Source organism: Meles meles, chromosome 17 (genome assembly GCF_922984935.1).
Source record: "Meles meles chromosome 17, mMelMel3.1 paternal haplotype, whole genome shotgun sequence".
NCBI classification, from domain to species: domain Eukaryota; kingdom Metazoa; phylum Chordata; class Mammalia; order Carnivora; family Mustelidae; genus Meles; species Meles meles.
In genome coordinates, this window is record NC_060082.1 from 67,734,534 (window position 1) to 67,751,926 (window position 17,393).

The window sequence follows — 17,393 nt, forward strand, 5'->3', positions numbered from 1 at the left end:
GTTAAGCCGCTGCCTTCAGCTCAGGTCATGATCTCAGGGTCCTGGGATCGAGTCCCGCATCGGGCTCTCTGCTCGGCGGGGAGCCTGCTTCCTCCTCTCTCTCTCTCTGCCTGCCTCTCTGCCTGCTTGTGATCTCTCTCACTCTCGCTGTCAAATAAATAAATAAAATCTTTAAAAAAAAAAAGACAAAATTAGGTAATATTCCACGTAATCTACACATGAATAAAGGGAGTCAGAAGTTTATCCTATTTGGTATAAGATCTTTTACCTTTAATATATAGTGAGTCATTTCTCAGAAAGTAATACCAGTAAGTTTTAGAAGAGAGAAATTCCCGTAGCACAATTGGCTAGAGACTCTCAGACACAGCTGGGCTGTAGCTGTGGGTGCCTTTACGTCGTTTAACACAAGAGCTGCAGTTTGGGTTTTAGAAGTCAGCAATAGTTGTATTTCGGCTTTTATTCTTGATGCTTAATGCAGTTAAGGCAACAGCTGAAGCGTATTAAGGAAAGACAGTTACAGTGAGGTGACCAGCACCAGCTCCAGCAGCCTACGTGCACTGTATTGTGCTCACACGGGTGCAGGCAGTGCACTTAATCGGTGTCTTACACGCACATGCGTACACACACACAGAGAACTAAAAACCCATCAAAAGCAGTCATTGTACGTGTACTATGGTTACACATTAAAAATGCAGTTATGCCATAGAACTGAAGTACTGTGAACGGCACGACTTGATAGGATCACGGTGTAAGATAACGGTGACTGGTTCTAACACAGAGCTACGCCGGTATCAGTCATTCTACTCATAATGGCTTGTAAACGCATCGGGTTTCCAGTAGAGAAGCTACTCTGTGAAAATCAGTAAATCTGTCCAAGGTTTCCCATCTGTAAAACCAGGATGAGGCTGCAATGACCTTGAAGTGTGAACGAGATACCCAATCAAGACAGGAAGATTCCCAGCCGTAATACAAGGTAGAACGGTCTTCATGCGGCATATGCTCTCTGGCTTCTAGAAAGATCACGTGCATAACATAAAGTCAGATTGCCCAAGAAGTAGACTGGAGTTCAGTGAGGCTTCCGTTGTACCATGACTTGAACCTCAGGGGTGGTGTGATCCATCAGGCTTTTCATAGAGCTTGGTGCCATCCGTTTAATATGTTCAGAGATAAAAGCAGGCACGAGTAATAGTAATTGCCGTCTCAGATGTTGACAGTGGGCCTGCCATTTGAGCACCCTTCAGCCCAATGACATTCCGCCCATTGACTTCACAGATGATAGGTTCTGTGAGAAGACCATTTCTGGCTGCAGAACTGTCTTTCACTGTGGAGGCGATCTTCCCATCTTTAATGATAAAGCCAACATGTCCAGTCCCATCCTCATGCATGGTAACTCTCCTACAAAGGGCCCGTCACGAGCAGTCCTAGTAATCTGCTCTCCAAAAGCCCGTTTGGGCACCTCGTGTGCTTTACCAGCGCTCCAGCCTGCACACTTTCCCCAAGGATCTGGAGTACTTGGTCCCCAATCTCAGACCACCCAGTGAGGCTGGAGAATTTGCCTGGACCAGTGGAACAAATATGCCATTATCTACTGATTTAAGCCTGAGCCCAATTTTTCCAACTTGATCTTTACGCAAAATGACTTCACGAGTCCCTTGCTTCATTTCTGCTCTGCGAGTTCCAACATCAATACCAGTTACGGGAGCCACCTTAGGGTTCACACCGGAAGGTCTCGCCGCCAGCTGCCCCTGAACTGGTGCTCCAGGGCCCACGGCCGTATGTGCACGGGTTTCTTCTTCACTTAAACTCGGGCCCATGTACGGGGAGAGCTCCGGGTACAGTCTAGGATAGAGATTTCCGTCTCAAGAGATGGGAGCAGAAGCTTCAGACAGAATTGCTCGGTTGCCAGGGTTTGCAGAAAAGGCAGTTTGAGCCTGAATGACTTTGTCTACCTTCAGGTCTTCAAGAGATGGACAGAGAGACCTTTTTTGCAGGATTTTTGTAGGCCACAAGGACCCACTCACTGCCGTAGCCGCCCCGCCGCCTCTGGTAACTGGCACGGACTTCCCAGAACATCTAATTTTCTTGGAAATGATTCTTTTATCATAGTCCTGCGTTGTGTTTGTAGCATATATTACGGCACCTAGTTTAATGTCTTATATGTGACTCGTGTGCAGTAAAGTATTAAATGGATGAATTAACTAGTTTTCTGGTGTTAGGAAAGACGCAATGGAAGATGTAGCTCTAGGGTTTGGAATAGTCTGACGAAGCGTTCGCAGGATTTTTGTAGTCAGGCACAGTATTCCCTGCATTATGACATGCCACACTCATAGGCCTGTTCTGTGTGTCTGAGAATTCTGTATTAATCGGACATCACCAGTTTCCGGAAGCAAGGATATTGTCGAGGATTTTGATTTCTAGTAGGTAATTGGTAAGTGCTTATTGAATGGATAAACATGAGTTTGTTCCCTTGATTTTGGTTCCTTAAATCTATTTTTTTTCTCCTGCTAAGGCCTAGCAGAATATGCATGAAGAGGTCATTTAGGCCTGTTAGGATGGAGAGTATGAGTGCTTCTTTGTACATACTACTTTTTTAGAAATCCTCTTCAAAGTGAATTGACATGATTTAAAAAGTGAGTATGGAAGGGAGTCAATGAAGGAAGGAAGTATGTGCTTTTCTCCAGGATGCTCCTGTCCTCTCATAGTTTGGATGAGAGAGAAACACAGGCTTGCTTTAGAAAGGATTCTGTCCCTGCCTGACACAGTGGGAGGGAGGGTGTTCTTTCTTCACCGCTGGACTTTTCACTGCTGCCTCGTGCGCATACAGATGTGGCCAAGGGAAACGAGCAGCTGCTTTCCATGGCTTGGGCTACTGTGACTCTGAGCTGGATTTTTAATCAAGAATCTGTGTGTATTCACTAGTAACTTGAGATAAGAATATCCCAGAGTAGCTTTTATAGTAATAAGAGCATGTTTTTTCAAGGCCTGTTAATTTCGTTTTTTCTTTATCACTAGACCAGCTCCGTGTTTATTGACTGAAAGTCTACCTCCATTCTTTGAATTTTGATCTACACAAAAATACATTCTAACTGTAAATATAAGACCACTTGTAATTTTCTATATTATGAAATCTTATTTGACTGCCATGGCAAACCACGTGAAAATAAAAAGGAAGATCCTTCTTTCAGAACAACAGAAGAAGCAATAATCAGTTTATTAGTAATAATGCATTTTAAGTCAATGAAGTCGTCTTAAATTCAAAGAAACACTGATTGATTGATTGATTGATTTTGCTAACAGTAAATGATTTGACAGCACTAGAGTTTTATAGTAACTCAGGCCACCACAAGACTCTCAATTTATGAAAACTTTCTCTTGCTCAGGCAGAATTCACTATATCCAATAGTTTGAGAGACAGGTTGACAGCAAAATGAAGCCCATCAAGCTGTTACCTGTTTTGTAGTGAGCTGATCCAGTTTATCACAAGTGGTCCTGTCATCGCCATGGAGATTTTAAGAGATGATGCTATATGTGAGTGGAAAAGACTGCTTGGACCTGCGAACTCCGGGATGGCTCGGACGGATGCTCCCGAAAGCCTGAGAGCTCTCTTTGGAACCGATGGCATACGAAATGCAGCTCATGGCCCTGATTCTTTTGCTTCAGCTGCCAGGGTGAGGTGTTTTAAAAATCTTTTAATTCTGTTTTGTTTGTTTGTTTTGGTTACATGTTTTACGTCAGGGTGGAGCTCTTCTGTCGTTGCTGTCCTCGGGCAGGTTTTACAGCTGATCTAAGAGCCTTTGCCTAGGATTAAACAGTGGTTCAGTAATGTCTCTTTTGTGAGCTGGTAACCTGGTCATGGCCAAGGTAAATCTTCTCCAGTAAGTCTTCTCCAGTTAAAATACTCATCATCCCAGTTTACGTTCAAAGCCACTTAAATTTTTCAGGCTCATTAGTGTTTGAATTACTGACTTCGTGTGAGACCAGTTGATGGATAGTCAGTATTCAGAAAGAAACATCATTTCATGTGTTTTAACTCAGACCTAACACCATCTTCAAGTTTAACATCCTTTTCTTTTCCTATAGAGAGCTAGTGTTTATGAAATAGTCTTTGTTCTTCCTACAGTTACGTATTTTAAATGCATTAAGGGGTGCCTGGGTGGCGCAGTCATTTAAACGACTGTTCTCAAAGCAGTAAGCCAGTGCGACCCTTTTAAATGCTGAGTCAAACGTGTCAGTCCTCTACTTCAGGCCCTGCAGAGTTAGCGACCATCATCCCTTCTCCTGAAGAAATGTCTCAGACATACTTGTTTCTGTTTTGTACACTTAAATTTTTTAGCTCTTTCTGATATTCGTCCCGAAATATCCCATTGTTATGAAGCCTTAGAGATATACCTTCTCTTGACTCTTGTCTTGGGAAGAGTGAGTGTTGTGGACATCATGTTAGCGACTAGCTATCGGAGACAAACACTCCGGCTGGAGCTCACAGCATACGCAAGGAAACAAGGGCAGTGCATGGAAAAGAAAAGTCGAAGAACATCACACAAGCATCCTCAAATAGTCTCTCCTTGATCTTCAATTCCTATTTGTTACTGTTTAATCCTTTTTCTTCCTTATCCAGATTTATATTCAGAATTTTCTCTTCCTCAGTTGCCTTTGATTACTCATGGAGAGCAGTCACTACAGTCTGGCTTCCTCCTTTCACTCCACTGGAATCATTTTGGCTAAGATAATAAATGTTCTCTTAATTACAAAATCCAAGGAAAATTGTTCATTTCTTTTGTATCCTTCTGGTTAAAATCCTAGCAGAGTTTCTCATGAAACTTAATGAAATTCTTGCATAGAAGAGCCAAAAGAGCAAAGGGAATTTTGAAGGGGAAGAAGTGGTGGTGATAGGATGACTAATTCATACAACCGGAAGCTTTTTACAAGTCTTCAGTAGGAAAAGCCATGTGAGATGACATGGGAGTAGACAAGTGTGTCCATGTAATAGCCCAAGTGCTTGAGAAACGACCCACAAGTAATGAGAACGTGGTGGGTTATAAGTCAGTGGGCAAGCGATAGACTGATTAATCAAGAAATTGTACTAGATAATTTTATGTGGAAAAAAATTGCCTAATTAATTAATTCTGTGTGTAGGGTTTCCCTTAGAGTTTCAGACTCAGACTCAAACAGTGCATCCCAAACTGAACTGATTATAACTTACCAAACTATTCCTTTTGTGTTCTGCGTATCATTAGCAAAGAAACCTGAGACCAGTAAATCTACTTCTGCCTCTTTTTAAAAATTTTTTTAAGATTTTCTTTCTTTATTTGACACAGAGAGAGAGAGAGAGACAGAGCGCCAGCACAAGTATGTGGAGTGGGAGGGAGAGGGAGAAACAGGTTTCCTGCTGAGCAGGGAGCCTGATATGGGGCTTGATCCCAGGACCCTGGGATCATAACCTGAACCAAAGGCAGATGCTTTACTGACTGAGCTACCCAGGCGCCCTACTTCTGCCTCCTTTCCCCCCTACATCTAATGAGTAAAAAGTCGTATAGATTTACCTTCTAAGCGTTTTCTTCAATTCTCTCCTTTTCCTTCATTCCTACTCTCACTGTTCTAGCTGTGACCTGGGCTGCTGCAACCACTCTGCCTCAGACTTTCTCTCTCAAATTCCTCTTCCACACAGGTTTCAGAGCAAGCTGTCTAAAGAATCTGATCTGTCCATGTCACAACTCTACTAGAAATGTCCCAGAGGACTGCATTCCCCCCAGAATCAAGTTCCAGCTCCTTAACATGTTTTATGAAAATGCTCTGAATGCTAGCCTCTTCTCCAGTCCGTATCCTGCCTCTTCCTCTCCAGACTGGTTTTCTCACTCTCTTGGTTTTACTCTTTCTACCCTTTGCTTTGGCATGCCATCTCTCCCTTTACCCAGGTAGTTTTATTGGCCCTTTAAAACTTTGCTCAGAATTCTTTATATGTTATGAATACAGATTTTTTACGCAGAAATATGATTGGCAAATATTTTCTCACAGTGTGTTGTTTGCATTTTTATTCTCTTTACCGATGTCCTAGATGAGCAGAAGTTTTCAGTTTTGATGAAGTTCAGTTTATCAATTTATTCTTCCATTGTGGTTTCTCATCTGACAAATTATGACCTCATCCAAGGTCACAAAATTTTCCCTTTTGTTTTCTTCTAGAAATTTTATAGTTTTTGTTTTTATATTTAGCTTCATGATCCATTGCAAGTTAATTTTTATATGTGGTATAACATGTAACGCAAATTTATTGTTTTGCATATAGACATCTGATTGTTCCAGCACCACTAGTTAAAATCACAAATTTTTCCCCGCTTAATTGCCTTTGCACATTTGTCGTATTTGTTGACGATATATATCTGTGAGTGTATTTCTGGATTCTTTCTGCTTTATTGATCTATTTGTCTTTTGATTAGTCTGGCCAGGCGTTTATCAGTCTTACTAATTCTTTCAAAGAACCAGCACCTAGTTTTGTTGATCTGTTTTACTGTTTGTTTTTGGTTTCTATTTCATTGATTTCTGCTCTGATCTTTATTATTTCTCTTCTCCTGCTGGGTTTAGGCTTTCTTTGCTGTTCTTTTCCAGCTCTTTTAGGTGTAGGGTTAGGTTGTATACTTGAGAACTTTCTTGTTTCTTGAGAAACGCTTATATGGCTATGTATTTTCCTCTCGGGACTACCTTTGCTGTGTCCCACAGATTTTGAACTGTTGTGTTTTCATTATCATTTTCAAAGAATTTTTTCAGTTCTTCTTTAATTTCCTGGTTGACCCATTCATTCTTTTTTTTTTTTTTAAAGATTTTATTTTAATTCATTTGACAGAGAGATCACAAGTAGGCAGAGAGGCAGGCAGTGAGAGCAGGGGAAGCAGGCTCCCCGCTGAGCAGAGAGCCCAATGCAGGGTTCAATGTCAGGACCCTGGGATCATGACCTGAGCTGAAGGCAGAGGCTTAACCCACTGAGCCACCCAGGTGCCCCCCATTCATTCTTTAGTTGGATGCTCTTTAGCCTCCATGTATTTGGGTTCTTTCCAGTTTTCCTCTTGTGACTGAGTTCTAGCTTCAGAGCATTGTGGTCTGAAAATATGCAGGGAATGATCCTGGTCATTTGGTACCGATTGAGACCTGATTTGTGACCCAGGATGTGATCTGTTCTGGAGAATGTTCCATGTGCACTAGAGAAGAATGTGTATTCTTTTGCTTTGGGATGGAATGTTCTGAATAGATCTGTGATGTCCATCTGGTCCAGTGTGTCATTTAAGGCCTTTACTTCCTTGTTGATCTTTTGCTTAGATGATCTGTCCATTTCATTGAGGAGGGTGTTAAAGTCTCCTACTATTACTATATTATTATTGATATGCTGCTTTGATTTTGTTATGAATTAGATTATATAGTTGGCTGCTCCCATGTTAAGGGCATAGATATCTAAAATTGTTAGATCTTCCTGTTGGACAGACCCTTTGAGTATGCTATAGTGTCCTTCCTCATCTCTTCTTATAGTCTTTGACTTAAAATTGAATTTATCTGATGTAAGGATTACCACTCCAGCTTTCTTTTGATGTCCAATAGCATGGTAAATTGTTTTCCACCCCCTCACTTTAAATCTGGAGGTGTCTTTGGGTCTAAAATGAGTTTCTTGTAGACAGCATATTGATGGGTCTTGTTTCTTTATCCATTCTGATACCCTGTGTCTTTTGATTGGGCATTTAGCCCATTTACATTCAGGATAACTATTGAGAGGTATGAATTTAGTGCTATTGTATTGCCTATAAGGTGACTATTACTGTATATTGTATCTATTTCTTTTTGGTCTACTACTTCTAGACTCTCTCTTTGCTTAGAGGACCCCTTTCAATATTTCCTGTAGAGCTGGTTTGGTGTTTACAATTTTTTTTAGTTTTTGTTTGTCCTGGAAGCTTTTTATCTCTCTATTTTCAATGATACCGTAGCTGGATATAGTATTCTTGGCTGCATGTTTCTCTCATTTAGTGCTCTGAATATATCATGCCAGTTTTTTCTGGCCTGCCAGGTCTCTGTGGATAAGTCTGCTGCCAATCTAATATTTTTACCATTGTATTTTACAGACTTCTTGTCCTGGGCTGCTTTCAGGATTTTCTTTGTCACTAAGACATGTCAGTTTTACTATTAAATGATGGGGTGTAGACCTATTTTTATTGATTTTGAGGGAGGGTTCTCTGTGTCTCCTGGATTTTGATGCTTGTTCCCTTTGCCATATTAGGGAAATTCTCTACAATAATTCGCTCTAATATACCTTCTGCCCTGCCCCCCCTTTATTCTTCTTCTGGAACCCAATGAATCTAATGTTGATTGATCTTATGGTATCACTTATCTCTCGAATTCTTCTCTCCTGGTCCGTTAGTTGTTTGTCTCTCTTTTGCTCAGCTTCTTTATTCTCCATCATTTGGTCTTCTATATCACTAATTCTCTCTTCTGACTCATTTATCCTAGCAGTAAGAGCTTTCATTTTTTATTGCAACTCATTAATAGATTTTTTTGATTTCAGCTTGGTTAGATTTTAGTTGTTTTATTTCTCCAGAAAGGGCTTTTATTTCTTCAGACAGGGTTTCTCTAATACTTCCATGCCTTTTTCAAGCCCAGCTAGCACCTTGAGAATCGTCATTCTGAACTCTAGGTCTGACATATTACCAACATCTGTATTGATTAAGTCCCTAGCCTTCAGTACTGCCTCTTGTTCTTTTTTTTGTGGTGAGTTTTTCTGCCTTGTCATTTTATCCAGATGGGAATATATAAATGAGAGAATGAAATACTAAAAGGCTGGCAAAGACCCCAGAAAAATATATGCTAACCAAATCAGAATATCACATCACGGGGAGAAGAAAGGGAGCAAAAAGAAGTTTGGGGTACCTGGGTGGCTCAGTGGGTTAAGCCTCTGGCTTCGACTCAGGTCATCATCTCAAGGTCCTGGGATTGAGCCCCACATCAGGCTTTCTGCTCAGCAAGAAGCCTGCTTCCCCCGATCTCTCTCTGCCTGCCTTTCTGCCTACCTGTGATCTCTCTCTGTGTTAAATAAATAAATAAAGTCTAGGGGTGCCTGGGTGGCTCAGTGGGTTAAAGCCTCTGCCTTCGACTCAGGTCATGATCCCAGGGTCCTGGGATCGAGCCCTGCGTCAGGCTCTCTGCTCAGCAGGGAGCCTGCTTCCTCCTCTCTCTGCCTGCCTCTCTGCCTACCTGTGATCTCTGTGTGTCAAATAAATAAATAAAATCTTTAAATAAATAAATAAAGTCTTTAAAAAAGTTTAAAAAATTTTTTTTAAAATTAAAATATATATATATATATATATATATATATATATATATATATATATATATATATATTAGACTGGTGAATAGAACAGAACCACCTACTTGATTTTGGGTGTATTTTGGTCTCTTAGAAGAAACAACCTCCCATAATTTTAAAGAAAGAAAAACATATATACACAAAAATAAGGGTAAACACTATGAAGAGATGGAATATGACTATAAAGATAAAAATTTAAAAAAAATTCTAAAGAAGGAATTGATAAGAATAATTGGTTGGGAAAAGAAAGAAAAAGAAAGTGGAGAGAATTTGCTCAGGCTGGAGATTAGAACAAAGCCCTGTGCTGGATTTAGGGTATATTTTTATCTATTAAAAGAAACAGTATCACAAAATTTTTTAGAAGAAAAAACCCTATATGTATAAAAAAATAAAGTTAGATACAATGAAGGGTAAAATATGAGTATAATAATGAAGGTTTTAAAAGATTTTTTTAAGAAAGGTATTATTAAGATAAACTAGTTAAAAAACATTAAAAGAAGAGGAAAAGTTAAAAAATTTAGAATAAAAAATTAAAAATATTTAATTAACTTTGCAAGACTAAAGAATGACGGGCAGAAAGCCATGAATTCCATGCTTTGCTTTCTCCTCTTCTGGAATTCTGCTGTTTTCCTTGTTCAGTGAGCTTGGTCTTGGCTGGACGTTCTTGCTGATCTTCTGCAGGAGGGGCCTGTTGCCCTGATTCTCAATTGTCTTTGCCCGAGGTGGAACCGTACTGCCCTTGCCAGGGGCCGGGCTAAGCAATCTGCTCCGGTTCACGCTCGGAGCTTTTGTTCCCTGAGCATTTTCCGTACCGCTTTGGAGGACGGGAATGAAGATGGTGGCTGCCCAGTCTCCGGCCGGAGGAGCCGAGAGCTCGGGCCCCACTCCTCAGTGTGCCCTCAGAGAAAACCAGTCAGTCCCTCCTGGTCTCCAGCTGTGCTCCCTGGGCCTGTGACTGAGTGTTTCTCTCTCTGGCACACAGCCCCCTTTGGAGTTTCCAAACCCAGCAGATTCCTGCGGCTCTGCTCTTCCAGGGGGGGTCTCCCCAGATCTGCAACTTGTAGGGTCCCTGCTCAAAGAGCAGTAGCCTGACTGTGCCAGGGATCACAGTTTAAAGTAACTCCGAGCTCAGAGCTCACTCCTTGGCTCCGTCCCTGTAGGTGGCTTCCCCGCTCTAATACCTGCGAGCTCTCTCTATACTCAGACACCCCCGATACTTCCGTGACCCCACGGGACCTGAGACCATGGTGTCCCTGCGAGGGCTCCACCCCCGCTTAGCCTCTGGAGTGATGTCCCTCAATGGAACAGACTTTTAAAAGTTCAAATTTTGTGCTCCATTGCTCCACTTGCCAGGAAGACCCCCCCAATCTTCCCATTGCTTCGGATTGACTTCTCTGCGCGTCCTACCTTTCAGAAAGTGGTCAATTTTCTGTTTCTAGAATTGCTGCTCTTCTTCTCTTTGATCTTGTGTTGAATTTGTAGGTGTTCCGAATGGTTTGATAACTATCTAGCTGAACCCCTGCGACCTGATGTCATCTCAGTGTGCCACTCCTCCGCTGTCTTGACTTTATTTTATGCTGATTTCACACCTAAGAAATTAAACATCCCAATTAGAAATGAGCAAAATATTTGAACAGGCACTTAACTAAAGATGATACATGAATGGGTATATAAGCACACATTAAAAATATACAGCATCATTAGACATTTTGGAAGTACTAATTAAAACCACAGTGAGGGGCACCTGGGTGGCTCAGTGGGTTGAAGCCTCTGCCTTCGGCTCAGGTCATGATCCCAGGGTCCTGGGATCGAGCCCCACATTGGGCTCTCTGCTCAGCAGGGAGCCTGCTTCCTTCTCTCTCTCTGCCTGCCTCTCTGCCTACTTGTGATCTCTATCAAGTAAATAAATAAAATCTTTAAAAAAAAATAAAACCCACAGTGAGATACGCTACACACCTTTTAGAATGGCTAAGGCTTAAAAAACTGACCATTTCAAGTGGCAAATGTGACGGGAAACTGGAAGTGTCATATGCTGCTGAGAATTTAAAAGGGTACAGTCACTTTTGAGAACAGTTTGGCAGTTATCTAAAAAGTTAAACATATACCTACCCTATGGTCCAAGCATTCTTCTCTTAAGTATTTTCCCAGGAGAAATGAAATATCAATGCAAAGACTTGTACAAAACAGTTTTGTTCATAAGAGCCTTATTTGTATATCCAAAAACTAGAAATAACCCAAATATTGAAGAGATGAATGGATAAACAAACCATGATATTAACACATAAAATAGTATCTGGCATTAAAAAGGAATGATATATTGATATACAGTACAGTTGATGAATCTCAAAGTAATCTTGCTAAATGAAAGAAGCTAGACAAGAGCACATACTATATAAGTTAAGTACAGCTGTTAAAAATTAGACTAATTCATAATGGTGGAAAACAGATCATTGATTACAGGGCCAGCTTATTAATGGTAAGGGAGGTAATGGTAATAGTTAATGATAGGGGAAGCAGGGAGAGGCAGAAGAAAGGTATTACCCAAAGGAAGGAAGGGTGACTGATGTATTTATTATCTTGATTGTGGTGATGTTCCCACAGGACTAAACAAATGTCAAAACATCAAATTGTATCCTTTAAATATACTCATTTTAAAGCATGTTGATTTGACCTCAACAAAACTTAAAAACCAATAACAGCAACTCTGATCAACTATTACCTATTTCTTAGTTCTCTGTGAGGTACCCTTCCTTGATGCTTGCTTCATACCTACTGCATACCTCTATTACCATATTTTAAAAGCACTTGTGTTTGTTTACCCTCCTGGTAGACTGAATTCTTTGAGGATGTCCAATTCATTGTCATACCTCCAGGATCTAGGTCACTGGTGTTCACAAAATTTTGGAATTCAAGGCAACAATAAACCTTATGTTTATTAAGTGCTCACTATGTGACCAGCACTGTTCCATACACTTTAGTATCTCATTTAATTCTCACAGTCTCCTGTGCATTTGCTTATATCGTCCCAATTTAGCAGGAACTGAGACTCAGTGAGTTTAAACGTCTTGGCCTCCTGAGGACTCGAGCCCAGGCACCTCTGGCTCCACAGCCCTGTGCTTGACCACCAGCTTCCACTGTGTGTGCTGAAGTGGTGGCCTACCTTGTTTCAAACATTACAGTTTTTTATTTTATTTTGTGTTGTGTTGTGTTTTTGTTCTGTATTTTGTTTTCTATATTTTGTTTTCTATTTTGTTTCATTTTATATTTTTTTAGTGGTAGAGCACAGAGAGGGCAGGGAGAGGGAGAAGCCCACTCCCCGCTGAGCAGGGAGCCTGTGTGGGGCTCAATCCCAGCACCCAGGGATCATGACCTGAGGTGAAGGCAAATGCTTAACTTAGCCACCCAGGTGCTCCCATTATAGTCTTTTAGAACACAGAAGTAACAGAAACACTCTGGAGAATTTGGAAATTGAGAAAGGAATTTTGGCATTAGTCATCCTGCCAGTGATGTTTACAGCTGTTTATGGCATATTTCTTCCAGCTCGTTCCCTTGATTATTTATATAATTTACAGACTAAACACCACATACATGATTTTGATTCCTTTTTTCACTTAATACAACATTTTATATGTTACCAGATTACTGTCATAAGAGTAAACTTTAGTGGGTGCAGAATATTTTGTTGTATGAATACAACATTTACTTAAACATCCCCTTTTGGACATTTTGTTAGGTTCTTAATTGTTTTTATTTGTACATAAGGCTGCATCATGGAGCTAAATATGAAGCTAAGTCATGTGCCTTCCTAGTTTATTTCTTAGTTTTTTAGATTTTCTGAGAACAGATTTCTTATTTGATATTAGAGTATGTAAAGAGAAAGTTCAATATTTTAATGTTTTAGGGCATTTACAAAAAGGATATTTATTTAAAATTATAGAAGTTTTGGAGAAACATTTAACTGGCAGCCATTTCATGATACTTTTATTATGGTAATTAAAGATATGAATGTAGAGTAGTCAGACGTTTTAGTGAGATTACTGTGAGCTCTTAGGTGAAATTTATGCAGTGCAACTGTATACTTTACAATTTGTTAAATATAATTAAAAATAATTGAAGATTCCATGAGTCTATTCTATTTTTTGAGAAAGTTCCATATCTCTGTCTTTCGCTGTGAGACAGTTTAGGAGCATATAAAAGGCTACAAGTAATAGCAAGGACCCTTGGAAGGAGAGGAGCTTTATGTCATAGGTTTAAGCAGCTCAAATCACAAAGGAGAATTTTTTTGTGTGACTTTACATCTGTGAGAAGTCTCTGATTCAGTTGCCGTGACAATGACCTAGTAGAAGTGCTCTCGCAAATGTTTGCTCGGATTGGTGATTGGGACAGATAGGACCAGCTATGTAGGGGGAAAGAGAAAGCAAAGGCATGAAATAGAGTTACTCCCTGTCACTCAGAATGTGTATTTAAATAAAACCTTTATATTCCTTGCCTTATATACATATTCATTCAGAATATGTAAATGAGTACTTGGAAAGTTGGCATTTTCATTTTTTTCAAGTTGAGGAAGAAAAGGAATGAAAGTTGAGGCCAAAACAATTAAAATAATTGGCCCGATAATTGTTTTTGTATTTTTTTTTTTAGTTTCTTTTTTTTTAATATTTATTTTTATTTGTTTATTTACAGCATAACAGTGTTCATTGTTTTGGCATCACACCCAGTGCTCCATGCAGTACGTGCCCTCCCTATTACCCACCACCTGGTTCCTCAACCTCCCACCCCCCCCCCCACCCCCCTGCCGCCCCTTCATAACCCTCTGGTTGTTTCTCAGAGTCCATAGTCTCTCATGGTTCATCTCCCCTTCCAGTTTCCCTCAACTCCCTCTCCTCTCCATCTCCCCATGTCCTCCATGTTATTTGTTATGCTCCACAAATAAGTGAAACCATATGATACTTGACTCTCTCTGCTTGACTTATTTCGCTCAGCATAATTTCTTCCAGTCCCGTCCATGTTGCTACAAAAGTTGGGTATTCGTCCTTTCTGATGGAGGCATAATACTCCATTGTGTATATGGACCACATCTTCCTTATCCATTCATCCGTTGAAGGGCATCTTGGTTCTTTCCACAGTTTGGCGACCGTAGCCATTGCTGCAATAAACATTGGGGTACAAATGGCCCTTCTTTTCACTACATCTGTATCTTTGGGGTAAATACCCAGCAGTGCAATTGCAGTGTCATAGGGAAGCTCTATTTTTAGTTTCTTCAGGAATCTCCACACTGTTCTCCAAAGTGGCTGCACTAACTTGCATTCCCACCAGCAGTGTAAGAGGGTTCCCCTTTCTCCACATCCTCTCCAACACACGTTGTTTCCTGTCTTGCTAATTTTGGCCATTCTAACTGGTGTTAGGTGGTATCTCAATGTTGTTTTAATTTGAATCTCCCTGATGGCTAGTGATGATGAATATTTTTTCATGTGTCTGATAGCCATTTGTATGTCTTCGTTGGAGAAGTGTCTGTTCATATCTTCTGCCCATTTTTTGATATGATTATCTGTTTTGTGTGTGTTGAGTTTGAGAAGTTCTTTATAGATCCTGGATATCAACCTTTTGTCTGTACTGTCATTTGCAAATATCTTCTCCCATTCCGTGGGTTGCCTCTTTGTTTTGTTGACTGTTTCCTTTGCTGTGCAGAAGCTTTTGATCTTGATGAAGTCCCAAAAGTTCATTTTTGCTTTTGTTTCCTTGGCCTTTGGAGACATATCTTGAAAGAAGTTGCTGTGGCTGATATCGAAGAGGTTACTGCCTATGTTCTCCTCTAGGATTCTGATAGATTCCTGTCTCACGTTGAGGTCTTTTATCCATTTCGAGTTTATCTTTGTGTACGGTGTAAGAGAATGGTCGAGTTTCATTCTTCTACATATCGCTGTCCAGTTTTCCCAGCACCATTTATTGAAGAGACTGTCTTTTTTCCATTGAATATTTTTTCCTGTTTTGTCGAAGATTATTTGACCATAGAGTTGAGGGTCCATATCTGGGCTCTCCACTCTGTTCCACTGGTCTATGTGTCTGTTTTTATGCCAGTACCACGCTGTCTTGGTGATCACAGCTTTGTAGTAAAGCTTGAAATCGGGTAACGTGATGCCGCCAGTTTTGCTTTTGTTTTTCAACATTTCCTTAGCAATTCGGGGTCTCTTCTGGCTCCATACAAATTTTAGGATTATTTGCTCCAGCTCTTTGAAAAATCCGATAATTGTTTAAAACTAGAGGTGGAACAATTGAGCACAGCTTCTTTACTTTTGAAAGCCAGATGTGGAAAAGGCTCAGGGCTTTGGAACCAGTGTGACCTGGATTTAAATACTGGCTTTGCCACTTGCTAACCCGTAAGGGCTTGTTATTCAGGCTTTCAGGGTGTCATTTCTCTCATTTGGGCAATGTGGATAGATAGATTCTATTTAGCACGTGCAGAATTTATTAGGTTCTGAATTTCAGTCAGTTCAGGATATGGGAAGCCACTAGTGAACCAGACCAGGTCCTGCCTGACTCCCTCGAAGCGTCCATCCATTGTGATGGTTGGGTGCTGCTGGATGGTAAGCAAACAGGCATAAATCGTGGCGGATGGTCAGTGCTCTGAGAGGATAAAATAGGAGAAGGGATAGAAAAAGATCAGGCCGGGGGAAGGTTTGTGTGTCGAGTAGAGGCGAGGAATGCTACTAAGGGAAGGGTCAGGAAGTCTTCACGGTATGTTTAAGCAGAGACCAGAAGGAGGTGAGGGAGAAAACCAAGCAAATATCCCGGAGAAAGAGAGTTCTGGGAGAAAGGGAATAACGCCCGTGATGTTTGTGAGGTGAGAACACGTTGGCTACATTGAGGCAAAGGGTGAGTGCATGAGGCCAGCGAGGCCGGGTGGAAAGTCTGAGTGTTTCCATGGACCAGGGGACTGGCTCAAGGAATTGCTCGCGGCCAGACTGCGGCTGGCCTTGCAGACATCTAGAGCTTCAGCGTTCGCTCGGAAGAAGATGAAAGACCCTTGGAGAGTTCTGCGCAGAGGAGGGACATGATGTTTTAAGGTTTCCTCTGCCTGCTGTGCTGAGAATCGGTCAGGCCAGGTGGGCGTGGGTGCGTGGGGAGGAAGCAGGCATGGGAGGTCACTAGGTTAGAGCAGCGTCAAAGGGCGCTCCGGTGCTGGGCCTGGACCAGGGCGACATGTGGAAGTGGCTGGATTCTGGAAGCATTCCGAAGGGTTTCCTGAGAGACTGCGTGATGGCTAAGAAAAGGAGAGGAGTAAGTTTTTTTCCGGTTGGCCTGTGCAGTCGGAGGGGCAGGAACAACAGGGTGGGAGCGCACAGACTTGCGGGAGCGCGGAAATCAGGACATTTTCAACAGGAATTCTCTCCAAGTGGGAGTTGCGCAGGTGTGCGGGTGGAGTTTAGGAAGGAGGCTGGACTGGAGGCAGGAGCGTGGTTGCCGTGACCGGACAGGTGGCTGGAGGTTGTTTGTTACTCTTCGTACTACTCAGGGGGAGTAATAAAGGCAGCAGTATGGTGGAAAAGTACTTGCTGTCCAAGGAATAGAGCATTTTCATCCTGAAAAGTCTTCGTGCCAGGAGTGCACAGGCATATCATTCCTCTTCGGACAATTCCTCATCTTCTCTGTGGTTCTTAAAATTGTACATCGATGTGGCACACTCACACAGCCTATGGTCTTCCCATTCTTAAATTCATCGAAAAATGCGATTTACTTTGAGCCATTTGTCTTAGGTGCTAAAGGACCTACAATGCTATGCAGGTTAGTTACTTGCTTCACATTTAACATTTGTGATGGGCAATTACCCCCCAAACCACAATTTTATAAAAGTACAGGGGACTCACTGGGAGCATCACCAGCTTAAACTGGTAGAACTCTCTGGAGCCTGAGAGAGAGGGTTTTCTAGGGAATAGTAGAAATAACAGTAACAAAAGCTTAGAGGCAGGAAAGATCTGTCTAAATAATTAGTGACTGTGTTTGTGGCTAGTTCAGGTTGCCGAGTTGTCATCTCTGAACCACGTGCAAAGCAAATCACATA

At 41.3% G+C, this 17,393-nt stretch overlaps 1 protein-coding gene and 1 pseudogene across 5 annotated transcripts in view; one reads left to right on the forward strand and one right to left on the reverse strand.

Moving 5' to 3' along the window:
* Positions 1–17,393, forward strand: part of NME7 (NME/NM23 family member 7) — a 210,880-nt gene that overhangs the window by 19,169 nt on the left and 174,318 nt on the right. For all 5 annotated transcript variants that reach the window (XM_045982773.1, XM_045982774.1, XM_045982775.1 and 2 more), the window contains exon 6: positions 3,461–3,668. In XM_045982773.1, coding sequence (XP_045838729.1) covers positions 3,461–3,668 — 208 coding nt within the window. The remainder of the gene's footprint in view (positions 1–3,460; positions 3,669–17,393) is intronic.
* Positions 1,067–2,858, reverse strand: LOC123928208 (annotated as a pseudogene).